The sequence below is a fragment of the Haliotis rubra genome, unplaced genomic scaffold, assembly GCF_003918875.1.
Source record: "Haliotis rubra isolate DU_JTF1 unplaced genomic scaffold, ASM391887v1 Scf1126, whole genome shotgun sequence".
Lineage (NCBI taxonomy): Eukaryota > Metazoa > Mollusca > Gastropoda > Lepetellida > Haliotidae > Haliotis > Haliotis rubra.
In genome coordinates this window covers 79,520-105,182 of record NW_025765033.1, presented here as the reverse complement: position 1 = coordinate 105,182, position 25,663 = coordinate 79,520, and the positions used below count along the sequence as shown (strand labels likewise).

Here is a 25,663-nt window from a genome sequence, read left to right as displayed (position 1 = left end):
CCGCCCGTCTCTGTTGGGCTGTAGTATCAACCTTTGTGGGCAAGGCTGTAGTATATTTGCTGTCTATGTACAGGGACTTAGTAAAGCTGTCAGGCAAGTCTGTAGTATAGCTGTAGTCCATTAATACTTTACACACGTATTTACACACATACGTCCTAGTTGAGCTTGTAGCTTGATGACGCGCGCGCCACACATGAGTCCGTTCAACCACCATTGGCAAAAACGTATCTCAGTCTTATAAACACATGCAATATCTCACATGCCCGACTGTTTCCCTTGTATTGCATCATAGCAGTCTATTAGTGCTTGGTCAACATAGTTTGTTCAGGACACACTGTAAACATGTCCCCAGCGCTAAAAGTTACGATTTGAAGCAGACGACACGTCAACCATCCCGTCGACATCTGTCTCGTGGTCTCTCAGCTGTCTGTTGAGTCGCTCTGTACGTTTGCGCTTAGACCAACCCGCGGCTGTTGTTGCGAACTGCCCCAGTTCCTGACTTTCTCCGAAAATGGTTCTGGTGTACCTAATCTTTCCAAAAATGGTTCGGGGTGCATTCTACCTTTGTTTGAACCATTTTTTGGTACCCGCCGTGATGTTTCTGTCATATTGCGAAAAACGGCGTAAAAACCATATTCACTCACTTTCTACGGGAATATGGCGTTCCGAAAACAGTTGCTGAGAGGAACAGCAGCTCCGGGAATTCACAGTCGCGTTATATCAGCGCCATTTTGTTACAGATGACACGTATTGCCAAGCATCGAAAGTTGCCATCTGTCAGGTTGAGATGCATGGTGGCTGTCAGAACAACCCACAATTGTCACATTGTCACAATACTTAGCACAGCCCGGGGGTCACAGGTAGAAGTCGGGGGGCTGGTGGTGGTTGTTGAGGGTGCTGCTCACCACCCCTCTTGTATTGTTCTCGTACAAGTGCTCGTTCTTGAAGCTGTCGTAGGAAAGGTTTTGGTTGTAGTCCGGCACTAGGTGGGGTGGGAGGTTGGACGGCGGGTGATACACGAAGCTGCCCGCTATGATAGATGGCTCGTAATGGCTGTCCTCTCCCATCGTGCACAGGGCGTTGTCACTTGAGTTGTCATGGTAACCGTGCATGCGCATTGCACGTGGAGTTGAGTGGGCGGCCGGGTAGTATACCTGATATGAAATTGGAAAAATATATATATTTTAAAATTCATCATTACCGTTCACCGTTCAGAGGATTGTTATCATTATGATGGTTAAAAAAGCAGAAAAAAGAACGATAATTGTGTCAGATTATATTAATTCAAGACTTTAAACAACAGAACATAATCTTCATTTCCATTAACTTGTTCTTGTACCGTCAAATTACTTCTGGAAATATTAAAATGATTTGTTTTTAACTTATTGCCAAATTATTATTCTCACAAAATGTGTCAGTAAAGCACTTGCAGTTAGACATGCGTTACTATGGTTACATGTTCATCCGTCACAAAATAGTGTCAAAGAGAACTACATAAATACTTCGAGTTATCCGATGTTCAACACAACCGCGAACCTATTACAAAATAAGGATTGCGCAAAGACCAGGATCCCGATCCACAAAGCTTTCGTAACATTACGACCTGTCGTAACTCTATAGTTTATCACTGGCTTACGAATCGCGTTGTAGCGCTACGACTGTCGTAAGTCTATGTTAAAGTATGGGAGTTACGATCACCTTAACGTTACGATCGCTTTGTGGAACGGGACCCAGGTTATTATTTCGAAACAGCTGTGAGATCGACACATCGGTGTTTCATTGTATTTGACTCATGAAAATGTGCATGTTCAAATACATCCCTACATAAATATAGTATATTTGCATTGTTTGAAATATTCCCCCAATATAACTGACTATACATACAAACTCTGACAATGGCCCCTCCGTCTATAAGACTACTCGGTGACTACTAAGATTGCCATAGGGAAGCCTTGTGGTTAAAGCGTTTGCGCCTGACACCGTAAAACCTGGTGTGATCCCTATATGGGAACAATGGGCAACGCCCATTTCTGGTGTCTCCTTGGTTATCATTCGAGTTTTTCCGGGACAAGCCGTCTTCTTGCAGGCTACGGAAAGGGGCGAGTGGTGACGAATGCTTGGTGATGTTTCCGGTATTGATAAATGCGGGTAAAAGGACTCTTTCACAGCTCTGACAAGTTGCTAAGCTGTTAACGTTGCTGTTATAAAGTTTTAAACTTTTTTTTATCGTAATGGCGTTACTTCACTATGATCGAAAGGGACCGTATTTTTTGTAATTATTCGGTTGAGCAGTGTATTGTATTTATTTATTTTTTGTTGTTATTGTAAAGGTTACAAAACCATGGATTGTCTTAATGTAAACCACTTTTATTGCCATAATAGAACATTTCTGGTGTCGCCGTCTTATCATTGGTGGCAGATTAAAGTACGTTTATAACGAACACGTGTGTAACCAACTGTCCTGATCACTTGGTGTACATTTTAGTGAGTGAATCTAGTTTTACGCCGCTTTTAGCAATATTCCAGCAACATCAAGACAGGGGACATCAGAAATGGGCTTCACACATTGTACCCATATGAGGAATCGAACCCGGGTCTTCGGCGTGACGAGCGAACGCTTTAGGCACTAGGCTACCTAACTGTCCCGTACGGTTTAGTCTAAGTGTGAACTACTGTTATAACGATAAGGTTAATTTGAGTTCGTCATAACCGTAGTTTACTGTCTATTGCAAACAAGCGGCGTACAGCAATACTCATTCACGGAACTTACGTCCGTTGCGTAGTTGTCGTAGGCTCTGTAGACCTTGTCTCTCACGGAGATGTCGTAGGCGAGGACAGGCTCTCCGAACCAGGGGACCAGCCGCGTCTTCTTGATGGGGCGATGGTGTGGGTGCTTAAACCTCTGTCTGTGGAGGAAACGTACGATAGCCAATGGTTAACACTATTAATTTCAAAACTCATTTAAATCCCCTCATTTATATTTCTTTTAATAAGGTATAGCTGGATAATTGTTACGCACACATTAATGTGATCTTTCCAGCGTTTTGTCGATAGTGTTCAATCTCAACAAATGCAGTTCATATTAAGGTCTGTTTTATATGAATGTGAGTTGCTTGTTTTTGAACGCAATTTGCCAGCTATTATAATAAAACAGGAAGACATGGTCATCAATATCCCCCGCCTCAGTGTTCTGTTCCTATTTGGTTCCTGTTTTCGAACCCCATCAAGGCGTTCACGCCATGAAAACACATACCAAATCTGGTTTCCCTATCTATAACAGTTACTGAGAAAAATCTGTCCCCATTGGGGATACCGTGCACTAAGTCAAGAAACGCATGACAAGGGCCATAACTCTGTAACAAATTGTAACACGCTTTCCGTTTTCGAACTCCATCAAGGCATTCATGTCCTGAAAACGCATACCAAATTTGGTTTCCCTGTCTATAACGGTTTTTAGCAAATCTGTTCCCATCATCTCTGATGGACGGACGCAGCTCAAACCAATATCCCCCTCCCACTTAGTGGATAATAATCGAGTCTCGACCAGACAACTCATTGATCGACATGACATCGATCTACGCAGTTGGGATATCATCACATGCATCAACCAGCGAGCCTGACCACGTGATCCTTTTTGTCACCACTCACAAGGCCGGCCTATTCGATGAATGGTTATTAATAGAGAATAATTCTCGCGCACATGATTCTCCGGTGAGGAGGAAGGCAAGTTATGTTTTCTTAAAAACGAAATGGAGAGGGAGGGAAATTCTTTTTTTTATATTTTTTTCATTAAGAAAAATATGAAACACAAATGTCACACAGGAACTGGATTTTTTATAATACAATCTAAACGCGTAGTTCATTTTATGGATAACAGGAACTGATTATTCTTCTTTTCGTTTTCTTTTGTTTATTTGCCTGTTTTATTTTCAGGTTTTAAAGTGACGCCCCGACGCCCGAGTTACATTGTTTCTCTTTTAGGTTAAACAATCCACTTGCTCTCTGAGAATTTATTGTTGTTGCTTTTATTTTGGATGCTGATTTTTTGTTTGTTGTTGTTGTTTGTTTTAAACTATTTCTATAATACCTGTGTCCTGTGCCCTCAGCAACCTAATATATCAAGACCATCTCTGATCATCATTTTATAATCAAAAGAAGTAACTTTTCATGTGTTATGAAATAAATAACCCCAAATAAATGTATATAAAGTTTGACAGCTCAAGACAAAAAATGTGATACTGCAAGGATTTTATGAATAATCACTTGCCTCTGCGACTACATCACGAGTTAATCAATATTCAGATCACTGCAATAGACAAATATTCAAGTTATGGTGTACATGCAGATGTTGAGGTGGACATTCCAGTGCAGGAACGATGAAGCCATCACAGGTCTTGGAAGGATTAATCACCTGATAATATCGTTTATGATTATTGTCCTGACAAAACGAATAGATCGTTGCCAGTTTGGCTTGAAATATTTACTTGTACTCATAAGACAGGAAGGGTGATCTGCAACCGTTTTCGTTCCAGTGTCAAGAAAAGATATTCTTAAATCCAAATAACATGACCTTACAGTCTGGTTATAATTTAGAGAGATGTTAGAAAAAAATGGGCATATATAATTAATTAAAGGCGTACTCTTATCACTTACGTTTTTAATTCAGCTTTTAAAGTAAACGTGGCACATTATTGAAGGTTGTTATTTTCACGCAGCACTCACTTAATATAGTCAGTTATTAATCAAGCCAAGACTGACTGACTGACTGACTGAGTTTGGTTTTACGCCACTTTTAGCAATATTCCAGCAACATCACGGCGGGGGACACCAGAAATGGGCTTCACACATTGTACCCATGTGGGAATTCGAACCCGGGTCTTCGTCGTGACGAGCCAACGCTTTAACCATTAGGCTACCCCACCGCCCCAATCAAGCCAAGACTAGACAACCCATTGTCTTCGGGATCTTCGGGATCTGCGGGGTACAATTACGAGGGTCAAGCTCGATGGCTGGTCCGTATCATTGTATCCCAGTACCGTGGACCCCGTAGACACTGGGTTGTGTAGTCTTGACTTGATTGTTTATATAAAAAGTCATGTAAAAATACGTTTCTATTCGATTCAAGAAAAAAACAACAATAAACAAACGCCAAAAACGTCGGTATGAATTATCCAAGAAAAGCATTAATGGTAAGGTAATGTCTGTTTTTAACTGAATGTATCAAAATGTGAGTCATTGTGTTGGTACATATGATTTTCGTTCAGACTTGCTTACAAGCAGCCTCGGTTTAATGCAATGGGATGCGTTGTTACCTGAATTATGTTGTATCTTATGTAATGTTTTGAAATGTAGCAGTGTAGGGAGTTGGTTCATTGTATTGTGTGTTGATGACCTTGTTATACTTTCTTCATCAGTATTTTTGATGGATTTTTTTAATTGCTCATCACGTTATTTTAAATACTGTTAAAACGTTGGTGAAGTGGAGCTTTATGAAAACTCGACGTTAGATGTAACGCCGGTTCAGTTTTTAATAAACGAAATTTCTCACTTGGTGTTTTTTTTATATACTAAAAGATTGACATACAGAACAAATGTTTTCCAGACCAGGGCCTAGATTTTCGAAGCTCTCTAGCGCTAAGATAGTTGTAAGTTAATGTTAATGTATGGCACTTACGACTATCTTAGCGCTAAGGGTTAAAGACATTATTTTCCTAATGTTGTCCTAACTAAACATTAAGAAAGCAGTTATTCATTTAATGTTTCGTTTCTTCGACGGCGGTGGGTGCGGGGCTTCTTAACAAGAGAAGACATAAACATGGATATGTATGTTATTCGTAAACTGTGTTATAACATTTTGTCAACCTAAGAACTGTATTTTGTCAAGTTTTGTAAGGAGCGATGACGATGTGACTTCAACCACGACGTTCTGGGGCCGTTGGGGTCCAGGGCCCCGTTTCACAAAGCTGTCGTAGCACTACGACTATCGTAAGTCAATGTTACAGTATAGGAAGTAGGAATGTTACGAGGAAAGTTACAAGATCTTAGGCTTAAGAGTGCTTTGTGAAACAGGGCCCAGGGTAGTTAGCAAAACAGAAAGGTGACATAATGTAATGGATAATCACTAAGTTTGCTCAATATAGGTGTCCAAATATACTGCTCAAAAGAAGTTAAGATCTGAACTACCCGAATCGGTGACCTTAACCTTTTATGAGTAGTATAACTTTTGTCCATTTATGGAACGCTGCAGATACGACAAATACCATCCTTAGGTAAACAGTTATACCCACAACAATCCACGAGGGTTTTACCAAAATAGGAACCGTCTAAGATCCGAATGATCCCGAGCTTTCCATCCTCATCGGGCGGTGGGGTAGTCTAGTGGTTAAAGCGTTGGCTCGTCACGCCGAAGACCTGGGTTCGAATCCCCACATGGGTACAATGAGTGAAGCCCATTTCTGGTGTCCCCCGCCGTGATATTGCTGGAATATTGCTAAAAGCGGCGTAAAACCAAACTCAGTCAGTCAGTCCATCCTCATCAAACTGAGTCACCGTGATACAGCAGGAATATTGTTCAAAGGGGCGTTGAACCAAGCTGGTCGACCAAAAAGACCACTGGTTTTAGGCTTGCGCTTGGAGAAAGCGCGTTTACTTAGACGCATTTTTGGACAGAACCCGCAAACTGCAGTCGTTTATAAATTTGAATCCCTGATGTTTTCCGTAAACGTAGGTATGTAGACTGAAACCAACGTCTTCCCATGTGATAAAGCATTGATCTTCAAGATGGGGGCCTCTAAGTGAGTGAGTGAGTGAGTGAGTGACAACCATGCAACACTATTTGAGTTATGTCACTACGGTCAGTAAATGATGGAATCTGGACCCAGCTAAATACGATTTAAAACTTCCATCATTAAACAGCATTAAAACAAGACTCACCGCCTCTTGATCTGCCACTTCCGGACGGCGGCGATGATGATGAAGACGATGGCGATGAGGGAGAGCGTGCCGAGGGTGCCGCCGATCACGATCTCGGTGGGGAAAGGTGTGTGAGGCTGCGGATGAAAAGAATGAGTGAGTGAGTGATTATGGTTTTACGCCGCTTTTAGCAATAGTCCAACAGTATCACGGCGGCGGCACCAGAAACGGTTTGTACCCACGTGGGGAATCAAACCTGAGTCTACGGCGTGACGAGCGAACGCTTTAACCACTAGCCTACCCCACCACCCCTTCATCACTTGAAGCGTTGTTAGCTGATACAAAATGACTTTAACTGCAGTTCGATACTGGCCACCTTTTGCAGTCTGCAAGCTCCACACGATGTAACAGCATAGATAGTAGAAGCACTGCATAACATGTATGAACCAGTCTCAATCTCATCTCAGCAAAAGTGCAGATTTTCAATGAGATTACGACTGGAAAATTATGGGTCTAAAATGTATCAACGAAACAATATGTGTTTGAACCATGAACAGCAGAGACCGCTCCTCGAAAGGCCTGTCAAAACAACAAAACGTAACCGATGGCCACGTGATCCCAGTCCTTAAATGTATGGACAGATTTTGTCATCAACAGCGTGACACCATGTCAGAGAAGTCATCTCTCGTGAAGATCCAAGTTAGAATTAGTCTTCAGCAATCAATGTTTGTAGTACGAAGAGACAGGATCGGGTTGTCAGGCTCGCTGACCTGGTTAATGCATGTCGTCGTGTCCTGTATTCGTGGATCGAATCTCATGTTGTTAAACACTAGATTGTCTGGTCCAGACAAGAATATATTCAAACCGTCGCTGTGAAGGTTTAGTAATGCTGTGAGCGGCGTTAAACAACAAATAAACACAAACATTGTCTTGGGAAATTCACATTCTGAAAGAACAAACAGTTACATTTGTTTTGTCAGACATCGTTAAGCTATGAAGACATCGGAGAATAATCAGCCTTGATTGTCTGATGAGGTGTCGTTCCCACACGAAAGATCAGGATCCGATCAACACGCTACACAGTGTCTCCTTCAAATACGACCCCTCTCTCCAAATGTTTGCTATCCAGATCAGAGACAGGACAACAGACGATCCAACTACATGTAAAGTTATCAATCCCACGTCAGATAATGTAACCCACTTTAAGTATTCACCAGATACACATGCAGGTCTGTTTTCAGTCTCATGTCCGGCCATTGTACAGGAGGTGAACGAGCGCTGGTGTCCTGTCGTCTGCTCATCACAAACCCAGTGGAAAAAGCAGACGAGATTGAGCGCGTCGAGTCGCGAAGTCTTTTTCATTAACACCGACTGTGTGGCATCTGAGCTGGCGGTTACGCCCGCTTATGCAACCTTTGCTTGAACGGGCGGACATGCCAGGGCTGGCAAACACGACTCCTAAACAAGTCGAGCTGAAAGCAAGCTGCACAGAATTACTTAAAGACGATTTAATGCCGTGCACATAACACATCATCCAGGTGCTATGTTAGACTGCTTCCTGAGGACGGAGGATTCCTCTCAGCCCGGGTGCACAAGCAGACATGGCAGAAGGGTGCTTAAGGTTGGATTTGTCCAACCAGCTTGGTTTCGGGGCCCCAAGTCAAATTCAGTCTATTTGTCGTGTCCACGTACTGCGGTTACGGCTCTACCGCGGTAGGTTTGTGATATTTACTGAGTGGCATTACTCTCCCTGGGGTTTTGGAAAACACCTTGGTATACCGTAATAGGTTCGTGCAGAGTTGCGTCTCTTAGCCACGCTAGGATCCGCAGCTCGTTGGTTGTAATACAACGCTCGCATCTGTATACAAGCTGTACCATCCACGCAACCATCCTCTTTACCCAATCTTCTTCGAGTTACTTCGGGATTCCTCTCCCAATTAATCATGACTGATACACGGATACACAGTAAACTACGGTTATAACGAAGTCAAAGGTACCACTTTAACCGTGGTTCGTTATACCCGTTTCAGCTACAAATACAGCAAGTTGCTCGGAACAAAGTAACAGTTCGTTACATCCGTCAGTTCGTTATAAGCGTGTTCATTACAAACGTGGATTACCGTACATTTAAATCATATTTTACATGTAGGTGATTAACCGTATTCAATAACTGATGAAAATTATTTTGCAAAACTCACATGGACTGTTGCCGTCTGCCATTGTGAACTCGGGCAGACGACAGGAGGGGCACAGTTTCTATCCGGGCTAGGCTGCACGCACATGGTAGTGTTTCCTGGCAAATCGCCAACGCCCCCTCCGCCCGTACAGCGCCATCTGATGAGGTACTCGTTATTGCTCTCGGTGGCACAGCGGTAGTAGGCCTCGCATTTCTCCACCCCCGGGTCGTCTGCTCCAGACTGGAAGCAGGGGAGGGCTCGCCTCCAGCACTGTGTACGTGTCCCCGCCGTTTTGAAAGATTGGTTCTGGAAGAAACGAAACAAGTGTGAATGGATCGTCCGTGTATCGTTTGAGGTAACTGTTGTTATTCAAGACGGTATCACTGTCTCATTAAATGAGATTAATTTTCAATTGATTACAGCAGAACTGTAAACGCATGTACCATCTTAAGTGATGATTGCTTTTTCTGAGTAGAAAGGGGCAGTGGAGTAATCTAGTGGTTAAAGTGTTCACTCGTCACGCCGAGGTCCGGGTTCAATTCTCCACATGGGTTCAATGTTTGAAGCCAATTTCTAATGACCCAATCCACAGTACTGATATAAATAATGCTATAGAACTATAAAACTATGCACTCTCACTCACTCGCTTGGAGAATAAAACACCAGATCCAACTGTAAAACTCGAAGATTGTACTCTATGGCCGTTGCAGAATCCTTGTCTCGAAGTACGAATACGTCGATATGTGTTTTCGTTTCACTGGATTTCGAGTTAAAGAGTTTTATGTGCATAACCCTAAGGTTGCAATAATCAAATTGTATGCGCACATGTATCACTTAAGTTGATTATTATGTCGGTAAGAGCGATCCGATGTTTATTCTTATTTATCAACATGGTGGGTTGTGCTTACAACAGAAAGGTGCATCCCATTTGCCCGATGTCACCATCTTCTGACAAAACACAAGAAAAGGTGAGTGAGTGGGTATGGTTTTACGCCACGTTTCGTAACATTCCAGCAATAGCACAGCGTGGACACCAGAAATGGGCTTCACACATTGTACCCATGTGGAGAATGTAACCCGGGCCTTCGGCGTGACGAGCGAACGCTTTGACCACTAGGCTACCCCACCGCCGCCACAAGAAAAGGGAACAAAGGTGTTTCAATCGGCGACGGTTATCTCCATACAAACGACTGTTGCACTAAAACAGCCAGAATGGGACAAATCTGGCATTTCATCGGCCATAGCACCACGAGTGGCCTGTACGCCTGATTGCTGCTCAGAGTTGCGTCCCTTGGGCGTACCATGATCCTTAAGATCATCTATTATTATGATTTATTATTAGGATATTTATATAGCGCACATATCCAGGCAACTAGTGCATGCTCAAGGCGCTGGTGTTGTTTCCCTCGATCGCTGGATGTCAATCTCAACGGCACATCGTATTATCAATCTCAACTCCCTGGGGAGTATACAATCTATTATGACAATACCCTTTCTCATGAGTTTAACCCAAGTGACACACGTCATATAACTGCATCACGTTTCAGCCTCATTGAATTGACACGCTCTGATAAAACTGAAATTTATTTACTGTCAGCGAAATAACTGCAAAACCTCGCTATAAACCAGACGTGTACACATGTTACTGTTATCGCATTTATGCTTTCAGATTCCAGAACTAGACATCAACAATTGTGTGCGTTGAGTGAGTGAGTGAGTGTATTTTACGCTGCTTTCAGCAACATTCCAGCAACATCACGGCGGGGGACAATAGAAATGGGCTTCACAGATTTTATCCATGTGTGGAATCGAACCCGGGTCGTCGGCGTGACGAACGAACGCTTTAACCACATGGCTACACCACCGCCCCTGTGAACGTTTCCGACAAATGATGTTGTATAACAATATCTTTAGCCACATCGATGAATAAACATATCTCAGCCTTCGTACCATCCAGAGTAGGTAATATTTGTCGCTCTTTACAGTCACTACCGGGCGGTGGGGTAGCCTAATGGTTAAAGCGTTGGCTCGTCACGCCGAAGACCCGGGTTCGAATCCTCACATGGGCACAATGTGTGAAGCCCATTTCTGGTGTCCCCCGCCGTGATGATGATGGAATATTGCTAAAAGCGGCGTAAAACCAAACTCAGTCAGTACAGTCACTACCGATTTGAGTTCTGAACAAATGTTTACTAAGTCTCCAAATTGGAAACACAAATTACGTCAGCAGTGACGCAGACGACAGTTTGTTGCAACCCAAATTCTAACATTTGGGTTAGACACGTAAGGCACATGCACATTGAAAAACTGTCAAGTAATTACGTTATCTAAACACTGTTGTTTGTTAGGCTAGTCGCTCTTGTATATGTACAGTCAGTGTTAAATTCAACAAAGAACACCTGAACAAGAAAGCCTACAGTGTTGCGATCCGACCCCTAGAACAGCCATGCCCAGAGTAAACAGTCCCTCACCGAGCACTCCCATCCGGGTACCTGCTTGACCTGGCGTAACCTTATCGTATGACCTTGTTACTGAAGTCGGGGTCACCTCGGCCAATAAGTTGAACCTGTGTAATTTGAAAGCCAGGTTCGTTTCTGGTAAAGGCGTAATCCTGTTTTTGACCTTACTGACGTCAAGCGTTCTGAAGGTCAATGCTAAGGGTGGCGGTGCACTCGTCAAGGGTGCCGACCCGTATGGAATACCTGAGTAGATTGTCAAGCGAAACTCATTCCAGTCTTTTATGTTTTGTGACTTTCTGAGCACGTCAGATGCTCTTTGAATACATCCGGGTTACCACACGTTCAACGAGGTTTCAAGGGTGTGTGTCTCATCAACTGACGTTTAGATTTGAATTTGAAATCGCGTCTTGACCATTTAGAATATCCCCCGAAATTTGAACAATTATTGTGGTTTCTCTTTGTTGGATATGCATAGACGTACAAGCGAGCATTAGGTTCCTAAATACAATAACGATATTCAAACAGCAGCGGTGGTAAGCCAAGTGATGAAGGCGCTTCTAAGTTCTGGTTCTATTCGGGGCGGTGGGGTAGCCTAATGGTTAAAGCGTTGGCTCGTCACGCCGAAGACCCGGGTTCGAATCCCCACATGGGCACAAAGCCCATTTCTGGTGTCCCCCGCCGTGATGTTGCTGGAATATTGCTAAAAGCGGCGTAAAACCAAACTCAGTCAGTCAGTCAGTCAGTCAGGTTCTATTCCAAAACTGATTCCATCTACAATAGCACCGATTTACTGAAATCCCCACTTCCATTCACGATAACGGATTGAAGCACATTTCTTAGCATTTCATGGATATATATACTGGACAAAATAAGTTAGGGATATTGGTATTTTTATGATTGATATTTTATCAATGTGTCAATGAATAAATACATCATTATTCATAATTTCAAAATTTACATATGTCTCTAACTATTTTTGTCCAGTATAGTAATTCTATCCTTAGAAGAGGCAGGTCAAGATAAGCGACAGTAAGGACCCCATTCTGTTATTTATTATTTTTTAGAAATTATCATTTAAACTATAAATTTTTATCTTAGAGACTTGTGCAAGTCTACACATTTCTGTGCCCCTCCCATTCCTCCCCTTCCCTCCAAGACCTTCCCGTTTGTCCCATATGTGATGAAAATCGGCGTACATTCATATTCATACACACATCTTTTTGTCTTACAATCAAGTGTGAAAGGTTCACTTCAGTTCACTGCCCTGATGTTGGTCAATTGATCCAGTTGCGTAAATCTTCAGTTAATCTGTTTCCTGTTGCGCCAGCCACAATCTAGGGTCTCACCGAAGTTTATCCTCATGATACCCATACAAATACATTGCTCCCCCTGCCCATTGTACCCCCAGATGTTGACAGACCGCTGTCCTGGGCTGACCGCACGGAGGTCACACCGCTTATATCCCCACAGTATTTACTTTGTCAACGGCCTGGCTTTACGACTGCTAAAATACATCACTATTAGTCGTCCATGTTGTCTGCACAGCTGCTATTTTGGGCGTGACGTAATTGGTGCCATGCAATAACGTTCGAGAACTGCTTGTAACTGTTGCTTGGATACCTGACAGTTTGGTGTTCCGACCATGTGTTCAACTGAATTTGAAGAAAAAGTACCCTTTTCCAGGGAAGGGATTTGAAAAGAAAAATTCAGAATCTTCAAAGAAGAGATGGGTTGTCTGTTCATTTTACTTATGACAATTGAACTACAGCAAGGCACATTGTCGGCTTACAATTGAACTACAGCAATGCACATTACTGGCTGTATGTCGTTCCAACAAAATTAAGTAAATTCTTGTAGTCAATTTCAGTAGTTTTGTCTTCAGACAGTGTATCGTTCTATATACTTTGAATGCTTCAGACGACGCATTTGCATTTATGTAATCTATAACTGTTAATGTGTGTAGTATCTTTATAAAATTCCTAGCGATACTTACAGGAACAGAAGAACTGTTAAATCGATTTTAGCTTCCGATGACGTCAAATCGGAATATTCATTCAGAGTTGTTCTTGCGGTTTGAAAACTCTCTGCCTGTATCGAGTTATTTAAAATAACGTGTCAAATAACATTGACCAAAGGGTTATCTTTATAACCTGGTTCATGATAAATTAAATATATTGGTTTTCGTAAAATCTTCAGTTCTATCAAAACTAAAAAGGGGCGCCATTTTGATATGGTACACCTATTCCAATCCTTAATCACTGTAGAGTGTTTGGCAATGTCGAATTGACATGTCTTGTTCTATTAAAAGACATTGCCAGTCACGTTAAGGAACTTATGACGAAGAACCAAAAACATTCGGCTTTGTGATTTCATCGCCTCAACATCCGGGTCATTACCGTGACCTTAATGACCTCATCCAGGTCACGTCGACCAATGTTAATTATTCCATAAAGAAGTGCAGTCTAAGAAACCAATCAGCGAGGCTTCCCTGATTTAAACCCGAACAACGTCCAACGCCTTGCCCGTGACTCAGTACTCGGGTTAGTCAGTATTCACCTTACGTCATTCCTTCTTGAAGGTGGAGGTCACAGTTGTGACTGTGCTTGACATAGCGGGTGTTGCCCATGCTGAAATACCTGACATGCTTGCAAGCAGGTTGTCCAGACATGCTTGCACTAAGCACTGGTACCGACTGCCTACGTGCTGGACAAAAACGATAGACACCTACCCAATCCTACTCAAATTCTAGGAATAAAGGGCTGGTTTTTGAAAAGCTACGACGTTCAAATGGGACATTTATAAACTTAGGAGTAACTTTGAATAGAACTTTCAACATCGTTGACTACAACCTTCCACATCGTTGACTACAACCTTCCACATCGTTGACTACAACCTACATCGTTGCTGGTATTCCGTCATAGACCCCGTTGCACAAAGCGATCGTAGCGCTAAGTACATCGGAACTCCCATACTTTAACGGAGAGTGAGTGAGTGAGTGAGTGAGTGAGTGAGTGAGTGAGTGAGTGAGTGAGTGAGTGAGTGAGTGAGTGAGTGAGTGAGTGAGTGAGTGAGTGAGTGAGTGAGTGAGTGAGAGAGTGAGTGAGTGACTGACTGAGTGAGTGAGTGTATTTTTACGCCGCTTTCAGCAAAATTCTAGCAATATCACGGCGGGGGACACCAGAAATAGGCTTTACACATTGTACCCCGTTGGGAGGACTAGAGTAGCTGTAGCGTTAAGATCGCTTTGTGCAACCGGGCCCCGGCTTATATCAGCGTATTCCCTGTGTCAGGGGGTCTAGAGATCGACCCGTTAGAAATGTCTGCCAATGTTAGCTGTAGGATAAACAATGGCCTTGTACGCGCCGATTGGCCATAAATCTTTAAATATTTTTCAAATATTTATACCAATCTTTTCCGTAATCTCTCACCTCCAAACACGTATGTTTTTTTCATCGAAAGTGAACTTTGAATAAGGATTCCAGATCGGAAACAAAAATTCGATGAAAAATACAACCTTGGCAGACCTTTCTCACAGATCGATCCGTAAACCCTGTAATGACGAGAAGAAAAAGTGATGCAAAAGAAGAAACGGATACAACATTTCCTGGCAATAATCTCAAAACGGAACTCACTCTACCCTCATGTTCGTGGGTATATTAAGTGGTAAACGATGCTAGACCCTATCCACCCAACATGGGTACATTGTGTGAAGCCCATTCTGGTGTCACCCGCCGTGATGTTGCTGGAATATTGCTAAAAGCGGCGTAAAACCAAACTCAGTCAGTCAGTCAGTAGACCCTATCCATGAAACGTTCGTAGAATCATGCCAGTCGTAAGCCTTATGATAAAGTTTAGAGTTACGATAAGTCGTAACGTTACGAAAGCTTTGTGGATAGGGACTCTGATCATTTCTAGCCTTCTTCCAGACAAACCACCTTCGTGGTATTGCTGAAATATTGCTAAAGGCGACGTTAAACCATACTCAATCGGGTCAGATTAAACTTATACACCGTATACACAGAAACCACTAACACTTACACCTGAAATGTCTACAAGCATGGAATGGTTGAAACCATTGCTGAAAGCTGACATTGTTCCAGATGTCGCCTATGTCCTGCAGAACTTCTGTGGGTTACGTTTTGTGCCTCAGAATATTTTTTAAAAAGCCTGAAGTTTTTTACTAAAATTACAAATATTGTTTGTTTGCTGTTTAACGCCGCACTCAACAATAATCGATAATAATAATAAGATCCGGGTTAGAATTGGTCTTCAGCAGCCCATGCTTGTCGTAAAAGACGACTAACGGGATCGGGTGGTCAGACTCGCTGACTTGGTTGACACATGTCATCGTATCCCATTTGCGTATGTGGATGCTCATGCTGTTGATCACTGGATTGTCTGGTCCAGACTCGATTATTTCCAGACCGCCGCCACATAGCTGGAATATTGCTGATTGCGGCATGAAACAACAAACCGACCAACTGAGATACAAGAACAGCGCTATGATTAATGCTGATTGCATTTCGTTAAAATATATTTTAAAGATTTGAAAAATGTCTTTTTTAAAGAATTTCATGGAACGTACTCTGCTACACATTGACCTTAAACCTTTATTTGCGGCTTCATAATATAAATATTCACAGAGTGGAAACCTATAAATATTACATTATAATTATTATTCCACTTCCTTCCGCAGATATCGTTTCTCTGTTACATATCGAGCTAAGTTCACAAGGTTCAGCGTTTAAGTCTACCTAAAATACCACCTACCTAAAGAAACTCGAGAGTTCACACTGACCTCGTAGACAAGCAAACAGAGCTAGGTCCCAGTTTACCGCCATCTACAGTTTTCATTTAGTTAACGTGATTTCGCCGCGGTTTCGTATCCCGGTTGGGCCCGAGTCTCAAATGTTTGTTTGTTTACTAAATTCGTCCTATTTGCTTGGTGTTTAGAACCTAACATTTTGAAAGGCTTCTCGGGGACTCCACCTGGAAGTCTTATGGGAAGTTCTTTGCCAAGGTTTTCGTTGTTAGTTTTTAAGGCAGTGGTCTTTTACAGAGAAACCGAATTGACGGGCTCAAGGTTTGGGACAAATGTCAGCCATGTTTCAAGGCGTCGTAGTTTACAACACAAATGTTTGTTCGTTCATTATACAGATACAAACGTGCTGCCAACATCTGGAAAGTAAATGACATGTATAATATTGATAAAGATTATGAAGAGTTGGCAAACACAGGTTCTAATTTAAGAATCCCAAACAGATGAAGATTTTTTTGGGCTTGATGTATATGGAACCTTTTAATGAAACCTACATGATAGTATTCAGTTTGTAATTAAGTGAAAAATATTTCGTTTGGATAAGTTTCTTTCATTGTTAGGAGTTCCTCATCGTTTACTGAGGAGTGAGTGATTAGGATTTTACGCCGCTTTTAGCAATATTCCAGCAATATCGCGTCAGGGGACACCAAAAATGGGCTTCAGACATTGCACCCATTGGGGAACAGAACTCGAGTCTTCGGCGTGACGAGCCAACCACAAGGCTACCTCACCGCCCTCGTTTACTTAACAGTTTAATCGTCATGAACGGATCCGGGTTCGATTACCTATATGAGTACAATGTGTGAAGTCGATTTCAATATTGCCGGAATATTGCTGAGGTCGGCGTACAACCATACTCACTCTTTGTATATCGAATGTCAGAATGTCCTAAATACGGGATGAGTTAACAAATGTCCGATGCCATTTTCTGTTTTGATTTGAACCATTTGCTGCGTGTTTATCAGACCAATTGACTCGCCTTTACATGTATTTGTGATGGGTGCGGAAAGGGAAGCAGGATACGCTAACCTTTTTTAGAACACTCGGTATGCGTATGAGTGAGTGAGTGAGTGAGTTGGGGTTCACGCAATATTCCAGCAATATCACGGCGGGGGACATCAGAAATGGGCTTCACACATTGTACCGTATGGGGAATGGAACCCGGGCCTTTGGCGCAACGAGCGAACGCTTTAACCACTAGGCTACCCCACCGCCCCGGTATGCTTGTTATATAGCCAGAAGCAGGTTCTGCTTTAAGCAGCGACTTTCTCTGATAATAGAATGTGTTGTATTTTGGTCATTTTTTGCTTTTAATTATACGTACGGAGATATTTACTCATCTAATAGTCCCGCAAATGCTGATTTGTAGAGCTCAGCGTTCTGCTGGAGTAATGGCATATTGTCAAACGCCGCACTCAGCAAATATTCCCACGGTATTATGGTGACCTAGCTACAGTCTTTGAAAATCGAACTAGTGTCAACATCATTTCACCTGTCCTCGGCGTTTGAAGCTGGTCTTGCTTGATTAAGGCAAATATGTTCACTTTTTTTACCTGTCTGTAAGTTTTAAATTAGTTCCAGTTTGTAGTAAATTGAAGGAGAGAGAACGGGGTTGAAAACGGGTTCAGAATTATAACCCTCATATACACTGGGAAAATTACGGCCACCATCACTGGATGTTTGAATGCTCTCTGTACATTCAGCTGTGTCGGGCTTAGCGACCTGTGTGAACTTCGAAACCTGTGATGATGATGATGATGATGATGATGATGATGATGATGATGATGATGGTGATTCGTTACAAACGTAGTTTACTGTATTATATGATCACTAAGTATTAGCTTCACACATTATGTCCATTTCGGAAATATACTCATAAAAAAAGTTAAGGATCCTCCCAATATTTAATGTTTAAGTGAGTGAGTGAGTTTAGTTTTACGCCGCACTCAGCAATATTCCAGCTATATGGCGGCTCTAATGTTTAAGTATCCTATGGATCATAATATGAACTATTAAATACTTTAATATTGAAAATTGGGGTGGTGCTTAACTTTTTTTGTTGAGTATAGATTTTTTATCTTTAGCGCGAAGCACTTAATCCACTCGGCTGTCGTAGTGCCTCGATATAATTAAAACACCGAATTGCGTTATGGAAATAGTGTAGTATATTTAAACTGACATTATTTCCAAGAAAATTAAATTGTGTTTACCTGCAGGGTTCCAGTAATAGTAAGTATAGATTTCACAAATTTATTTCGTTATATCCGTAGTTGGTTATACGCATGCAATAGTATTTTTACCCCAATGACAAAAATAGTAAGTATAGATTTACTCCAGTGTTCATTAGCAATAGTGGCCGGTTCCAGAATAGTAAGTATAGATTTGCCCCAATGTTCCAGTTATTGTAAGTATAGATTTAACCCAATGTTCCAGCAATAGTAAGTATAGATCTGTTCGTCATATGCATGTTCGTTATAAACACAGTTTACTGAGATAATGTAGAAGTATAGATTTACGTTCCAGCAATAGTAAGTATAGATTTTAGGTAAGTATAGAACTCAATGTTCCCAATGTTAGTAAGTATAGATTTACCCCAATGTTCCAGCAATAGTAAGTATAGATTTACCCCAATGTTCCAGCAATAGTAAGTATAGATTTTACCCCAATCGAGTAAGTGAGTATGGTAAATAGTGATAGACTTACCCCAATATGGATTTACTCCAGTGTTCCAGCAATAGTGTATAGTATATTTTACCCCGCGTTCCAGCAATAGTATGTTCCAGCAATAGTAAGTATAGATTTTCCCCCCAATGTTCCAGCAATAAACTCACCCAATGTTCCAGCAATAGTAGTAAGTATAGATTTACCCCAATGTTCCAGCAATAGTAAGTATAGATTTACCCCAATGTTCCAGCAATAGTAAGTATAGATTTACCCCAATGTTCCAGCAATAGTGAGTATAGATTTACTCCAATGTTCCAGCAATAGTGAATATGGATTTACTCGAATGTTCCAGCAATAGTGAGTATAGATTTACCCCAATGTTCCAGCAATAGTAAGTGTGAATTTACTCGGATGTCCTGGCAACAAAATGCACGGGGACACAATAAATATATTCAACAATTCACTGTCCAGTTTAAACATATAAAATATAACACGCCGCGAGCTTCAGACAGTGTTCGAACCGCACGACAGTTAATCCCCTTTCTTCTATCATCCCTGGAAACTTCCACCCCGACTGCTAACTGACTCACTCACCAAACACGCCTCTAATACAGTGATCAACTCAGACCACGTGACAACACCATCACACCCAACATCTAACGAGGGTTTACGTAAGGAAGTAAATTTACCGCTTTGATGTAGGTTAGAAGGACCGGCGTATCTCGCACTTATTTGCATAGTCTACAACACACCACCCCGGTCGTGTTTCGGCTGCAAGACTGTCTAATTAATGGCAAATATTTAAGAACATCTGACGTTAAGAAGACGTTCGTCATTTCGACAAAAAGAATGTTTGTGAGGCGTTTTTGGAGAGTTTCGCTGTTGCAACAGCGGCTCAGCTTTACGTAAGCAGAGATTGGATAGGATTAGGGGTTACTATGGTTACTGCAGTCGCTGACGTGTGCAAAGTGACAAAACAAACCTTAAAATGCGCTCCTGGTCATTACCCCCTAGTAGGGCGAGTGAATATTATTTTACAGTGCATCAGTAATTCTGCTTTCAGATGCAAAATGTTTCCAAGAAGGGAAACGAACCCGTTGATGTGCGGGACAAACGAACACTCTTAACACTGTGCCACGGTGTTGATCAAGGGTATGGTTTTGGTAAACCAAACAGTGGGGTAAATATGGGATTCAAACCAGAGACATTCTGAACGATGATTTGTGACTTGGACAATTTAACCATCTGTGCTTACCAATATACTGCTGTAATTTAAGTCGTAATTGATGTTTCTAAATGTTTTGTCCATGATCAGAACCTCACTAAAGCTCAATCACATATACGTCGCCTCCTCTCACCAGCGATGTTGCTCGATTTGTGGCCATTGACACCCGGCCCATATGAGATGGTTATGCAAATAATATGCTGGCCGTTCCCGTTTATATAGTATTGCGTCGTCGTCATCGTCATCATCATCATCATCATCATCATCATCATCATCATCATCATCAGCACCAGCTGTTACCTCTTTATTTCTATTATCAACGTCATCGTCATCAGCATCATCATCATCATCACCTCTATCATTATCTCTATCATCCTCACCACACCACTGTCTTCATCAGCACCAGCTGTTACCTGTTTATTTCTATAATCAACGTCATCGTCATCATCATCATCATCCTCATCCTCGTCTCTATCATTATCTCTATCATCCTCACCACACGACTGTCTTTATCAGCACCAGCAGTTACCTCTTTATTTCTACCATCAACGTCATCGTCATTACTATCCGTACGACCACGTTTACAAGCATCATCATCACCACTATCATTATTATTTCTGTCATCATCAGCAGCAGCAGCAACAGTAGGACGTAATCCATGTATAGTCTTGAACGAGACCAGGAACTACTATGCCATGGCTAATCTAACGCAATAATAGTTGAAAGGTAAAAGTTCGCCTTGAGTAATAAAAATATATAACATCAACGCCAGAAAATAACCAGTCTCGAGTTTCTATGGAAACAAATATCGACTTCAAAGTCAACATCGCGGTAAACATAAATGAATGGATCGCTGAAACTTTTAATGACACGCGAAAAGGGTGAACTAATTCTGCACTAACGGTAAGAAGGTGTTTGAGATACCACGGACAAGCACCTGCTGGATGTAGCTGACCAGTGGCGATCTTCACCTCTACCTGACCTTAAGCCAACCGACCAATTTCCACATAAATGGGGCAAGTATCAAACCCATGTCAGATTCTAAGGTCACGTAAAACCAGGACAGAAAATAACGACATTTTTCTGAGCAAAACAGGGGTTTGGTTTTGTCTAGCTTCGTGTGCAAGGAAATTGTCCGAAATCGATGTTAACTGCTTAATGACCGGAGTATAGAGACTCAAAATCTGACTCATTTAAATGATGATTTAAAATTAAAATGAGATATATTGATAAGAACTACTTTTTTCGGATTCTTTTTTCTAAATTATCTACTTGACAAACTACTGGTCTACACATATTAGAGTAATGGGCATCGTAATGCTAACGGCGGCTGAGTAATTTATCACAAATTTATCACTTCCTCTTAAATTGTTGATGAGAGGTAAAATTACCAGACATTTAACAAATTAACAAAAACTTAAAATACACAACTGCTTGTCTGAAATTTAATGTGGAATTATGAAATAACACAAAGTACACAAGTACCCTTTACATCTTAGGGAAGAAAGAAAAGACCTTCGAGTTAAGTGCTTACAAATTATCACAATACAATAAACCTTTTCACAGAAAGTCCTTGTTTGCTTTTATCAAAGACGTTCCTGACACCGTCAGCCTAATAGTCTCAAGATGGCCCTGTCGCAATTAAAAGTATATTTTATCAGAATTGTCTTGAATTCTTTAAAAATTCGAAAAAATGAATTATTTTGTAATATGACTGAGATGATGACGAAGCATAGTGTAGGAAACAGGTACAGTCACCAAGTTGACGGAATAGGTTTTAAGTAGACTTCCACAAGTCTCTAAGGTAAAAAGTAATAGTTTGAATGATAATTTTCAAAAACTAATTAATAACAGCCTGGGGTCCTGTGCTGTCCGCTTATCTAGACTTGCCTCTTCGAAGGATAGAATTACTATACCTCCATGGGCTCAGCATTCAGTACAGCTTGGAGCAGGGCTAGGTTTTAAGATGTGGTCGCTGGTGGTAGCCAGTGTTTTAAAGAGTTTCTGGTGACACTGATGTAACACAAAGGTGGGAACAATGGCCCGTTAGTTATTTAACATTATCATGATTTTTCTTTTTGTATTAGATCAAGTATCTTTTCCAGAAACTCTCGCTCGCTTATAGTGTGGCACTGAAATTTACTGACTTCCACCATCATGAGCAAATAACGAATATATCCTTCACGTGTGTCTATTTGACTAAATGATGGAGATTCAAAAAGATAATGATTCACTTACAATCGAAAAAGAACGATGTATATTGAAGATAATTCTTTTGATTGAAAATGTTTTTCATCGCTGATAAGCCAGGTTTCCGGACAAGCAAGGTTTTGCTGTAAAGCGGAATGCCTCTGCAGTGTACACGGATCGTGACGAGAAGACAAGAGACGCCCCAGCTACCTCCGAGATGAATCATGATTCACAACCAGCAGCAGAAGCCCTTTCTTCAACCCCATCAGTTCATCCCCTCGTCCCTAACGTTACGCGGCCAGGCGAACGTGGAATTTTCCGTCAAGTTTCCATTTCTTAAAAATCACTGTTTGCGCATGCACCACATGCATTGGTGGCGCCCTCTATTGACCGAGTACTGCGACACCTGGTGGCGACGTACCCTGCACGATGTGCATTTGAATGTAAATGAAGGAGGAACACCATACAACGTTCCCTGACCTATCTCATTTCAGAAAGGTGATCTTTCACGGCGCCAAGTCGAAAATTTCCAACCGTTTAAATCCTCTGTAAACGTAAATAAAACAAATATTCGTTTTCTCCGGAGGAGCTCCTGTGCCTGAAAAACATCTGTGCAAGAATCACATGGTAGCATTCAATTGAGATCTAAGCTCCCGGGAAGGAAGTTATGTTGAACTGCAATACAGACATCAGTTTGAGATAAGTTTATCAATTATGTACACGGACTGTCTGTATCAGACGATGGCACAGTTGCTGTATCCCAATTTCATTGATCTATATGCTCATGATGTCAGTCACTGTAATGTCTGGTCGAGACTCAGACCGCCGTCATACAGCTGAAAAATATTGCTGAGTGCGGCGTTGAACTGACTGACTGACTGTTTGGTTTTACGCCGCTTTTAGCAATATTTCAGCAACATCACGGCGGGGGACACCAAAAATGGGCTTCACACATTGTACCCATGTGGGGATTCGAACCCGGGTCTTCGGCGTGACGAGCCAACGCTTTAACCATTAGGCCACCCCACTGCCCCCGGCGTTAAACAACACACATACCGATATAAGACTGAAATTCTATTCATGGAAGTGTAAAGTCACTCTCATTTATCATTTTGGTTTAGTCTACAAATAACATGCAGATTTTATGAGTATGTTATCCCTTTGGGGCCAGAATATGTCTAGTAGACAGAGGCCTCCGACCTGAGTTCAAGATCTAATTTCTAGAAGTAGTATTTTCATATTTCTTAACGTTAAAAGAATTCCATGTGTCCCTGACATGGATTTAAGACAGAATTACTACTCTCTCTCTCTCTTGGACGAGAATTTAAACCCCAATATCAACTATGCAATGTTGCTCCAATACAAATTCTTAAACCCATGCTTGTCGTAAGAGGCGACTAACGGGATCATTTGTGCAGGCTCGCTGACTTGGTTGACACATGTCATCGCATCCCAGGTGCGTAGATTGATGCTTCTGATGCTGATCACTGGATTGTCTGGTCCAGACTCGATTACTTACAGACCGCCGCCATAGAGCTGGAATAATGCTGAGCGTGGCGTTAAACCAACCAACAAATTCGTAAACCAACAGACTTAAAATTAACCATGCAATAGGCATTTCTCATAAGATGCCGAGATTCTGTACACACTGTGTGCAGAACATGTAGTGGTGTGACGTTACAGTGACATAACGGAATTAACCGAGTACATGCGAATGGTGAGCCTGCAGGAGCCTGCGCAGTGGCACTAAACTACCAGCATTTCCTGACAAATACTGTTTTCAACGTTCGGGTCACGGTAAGGTCATCGCGGTCAGAGTCAGGCAGACACGATACGGAATCTTGCATGTAAGGGTGGCGGTTCAGTGACACATATCAGACTGGGAGGACACCACTTCTGATGGCAACAAACAGCGGCGAGAGGCAACACTGCCAACAGCGATGGTATGTCTTTGCAACAAGCACGTTCTGCAAGCACGGGAACCTTGCACCCAACTCCGCGCGCTGTGACGTCGGCTCCCTCCAGGTGGCGAGCAGACGACATTCGGGTGACCCAACTTTAACCAATACTGGGGAGATGCAATTATCGTCTGCTCTTGAAGAGATGAACAAACATCGAGGACTGATTCCGAATGGTACCAGTCATGTTTGAGTGTAGCTTTTCGATGTGATTTGGGTCAATGTATACGTTGCAACACTTGGGAGGGTAAGTTTTGGGGCACGATTTGGGTGAGATGATTTGTGATGTAAGCTTTAGGTCAAAACGACCCATCGAACATAGTTTAAATAAACCCTCCCTGTGCCTTCAGGGCATCCGGGAAAACGTAGAAGTTGGAGAAAATACGACATAACGGATGAATCATTTGTTTGCAGTATGTTTTCATTTCAGAATCTGACACTGGATTGTTGATTGTTGATAAACAAAGAGTTATGCATCAGTTTGTGTATAACGCGTCACAATTTAATTCTGGAACCCCAAAATTCTGGAACCCCCAAATGTGGCCAGTTTCTGACAGAGCATCTTGAAAACATTCAACATGCAGTTATCAATAACATATGCTAAGGATGAAAAAATTAAAAATATTTTTTCAAAAACTAAATATTTAAACTACCTCGCCCATGGGCCGGCCCAAGCGCGAGAATGTTTACGTTTTTGCTCATAATACATGTTGTATGGGTTGTATATGAATGAAAGTATTTATAGATATCATTATAATTACTCATTTTAACTTATTTCGGCTAATTTAGAACGTTATTAAAATATCTCGCCCATGGGCGAGAATATTTACATTTGCTCATTAAGCATAATTTGTGTATGCATTGGTCGGAAAACTTTCAAACACAGTGGGATTAATTTGAATTATTGAATAACTATTTGCCCTCTTTTACCGCCACAAGTCCAAATACACAGAGAAAATAAGGAAGAAATACCTTTCAACAACATAAAGCCCTTAACTGACTGTAATATTGGCTGATGACGCCTGTCGATGTTTTTATCCAGGTCCACCCAGATGTGCGCTGAAAAGTGTTTTCACAAAAACAATAGACGAGCATTTGCTTCCGCATCCGAATATTTTCAGCCAAAAATGGATCCGTTTTTTGTGGCGGATGGAAAACACTCCTTGTGTCGTCACAGCTTGTCTGTGGAATTCCCAATGCTGATTCAAACGCTGTGGATTTTGGGGTATTCTGATTCCACGATAATGTCATCACAAGTA

General features: G+C 41.8%; 1 protein-coding gene across 1 annotated transcript; it reads right to left on the bottom strand.

The window, feature by feature from the left end:
* On the bottom strand, positions 1 to 24,489 carry LOC124290667. Its single transcript, XM_046727465.1, has 5 exons — positions 24,358 to 24,489; positions 9,111 to 9,395; positions 6,934 to 7,049; positions 2,771 to 2,906; positions 1 to 1,154 (listed from the first exon to the last, which is right to left on the bottom strand). Exons 1-5 carry the CDS (start codon positions 24,487 to 24,489, stop codon positions 855 to 857), a joined length of 969 nt encoding a protein of 322 aa, XP_046583421.1. The 3' UTR covers positions 1 to 854.
* Positions 24,490 to 25,663: the final 1,174 nt, after the last annotated feature.

Excerpts from the sequence above, each read along its gene's own strand:
- LOC124290667 (XM_046727465.1), bottom strand. The coding sequence starts at position 24,489 with ATGTCGTCTGCTCGCCACCTGGAGGGAGCCGACGTCACAGCGCGCGGA. Across the intron at positions 9,396-24,357 it reads CAGTGTTGCCTCTCGCCGCT|AACCAATCTTTCAAAACGGC; the intron begins GTTTGTTGCCAT and ends CGTTTCTTCCAG. Across the intron at positions 7,050-9,110 it reads GGCAGACGGCAACAGTCCAT|CCTCACACACCTTTCCCCAC; the intron begins GTGAGTTTTGCA and ends TTTCATCCGCAG.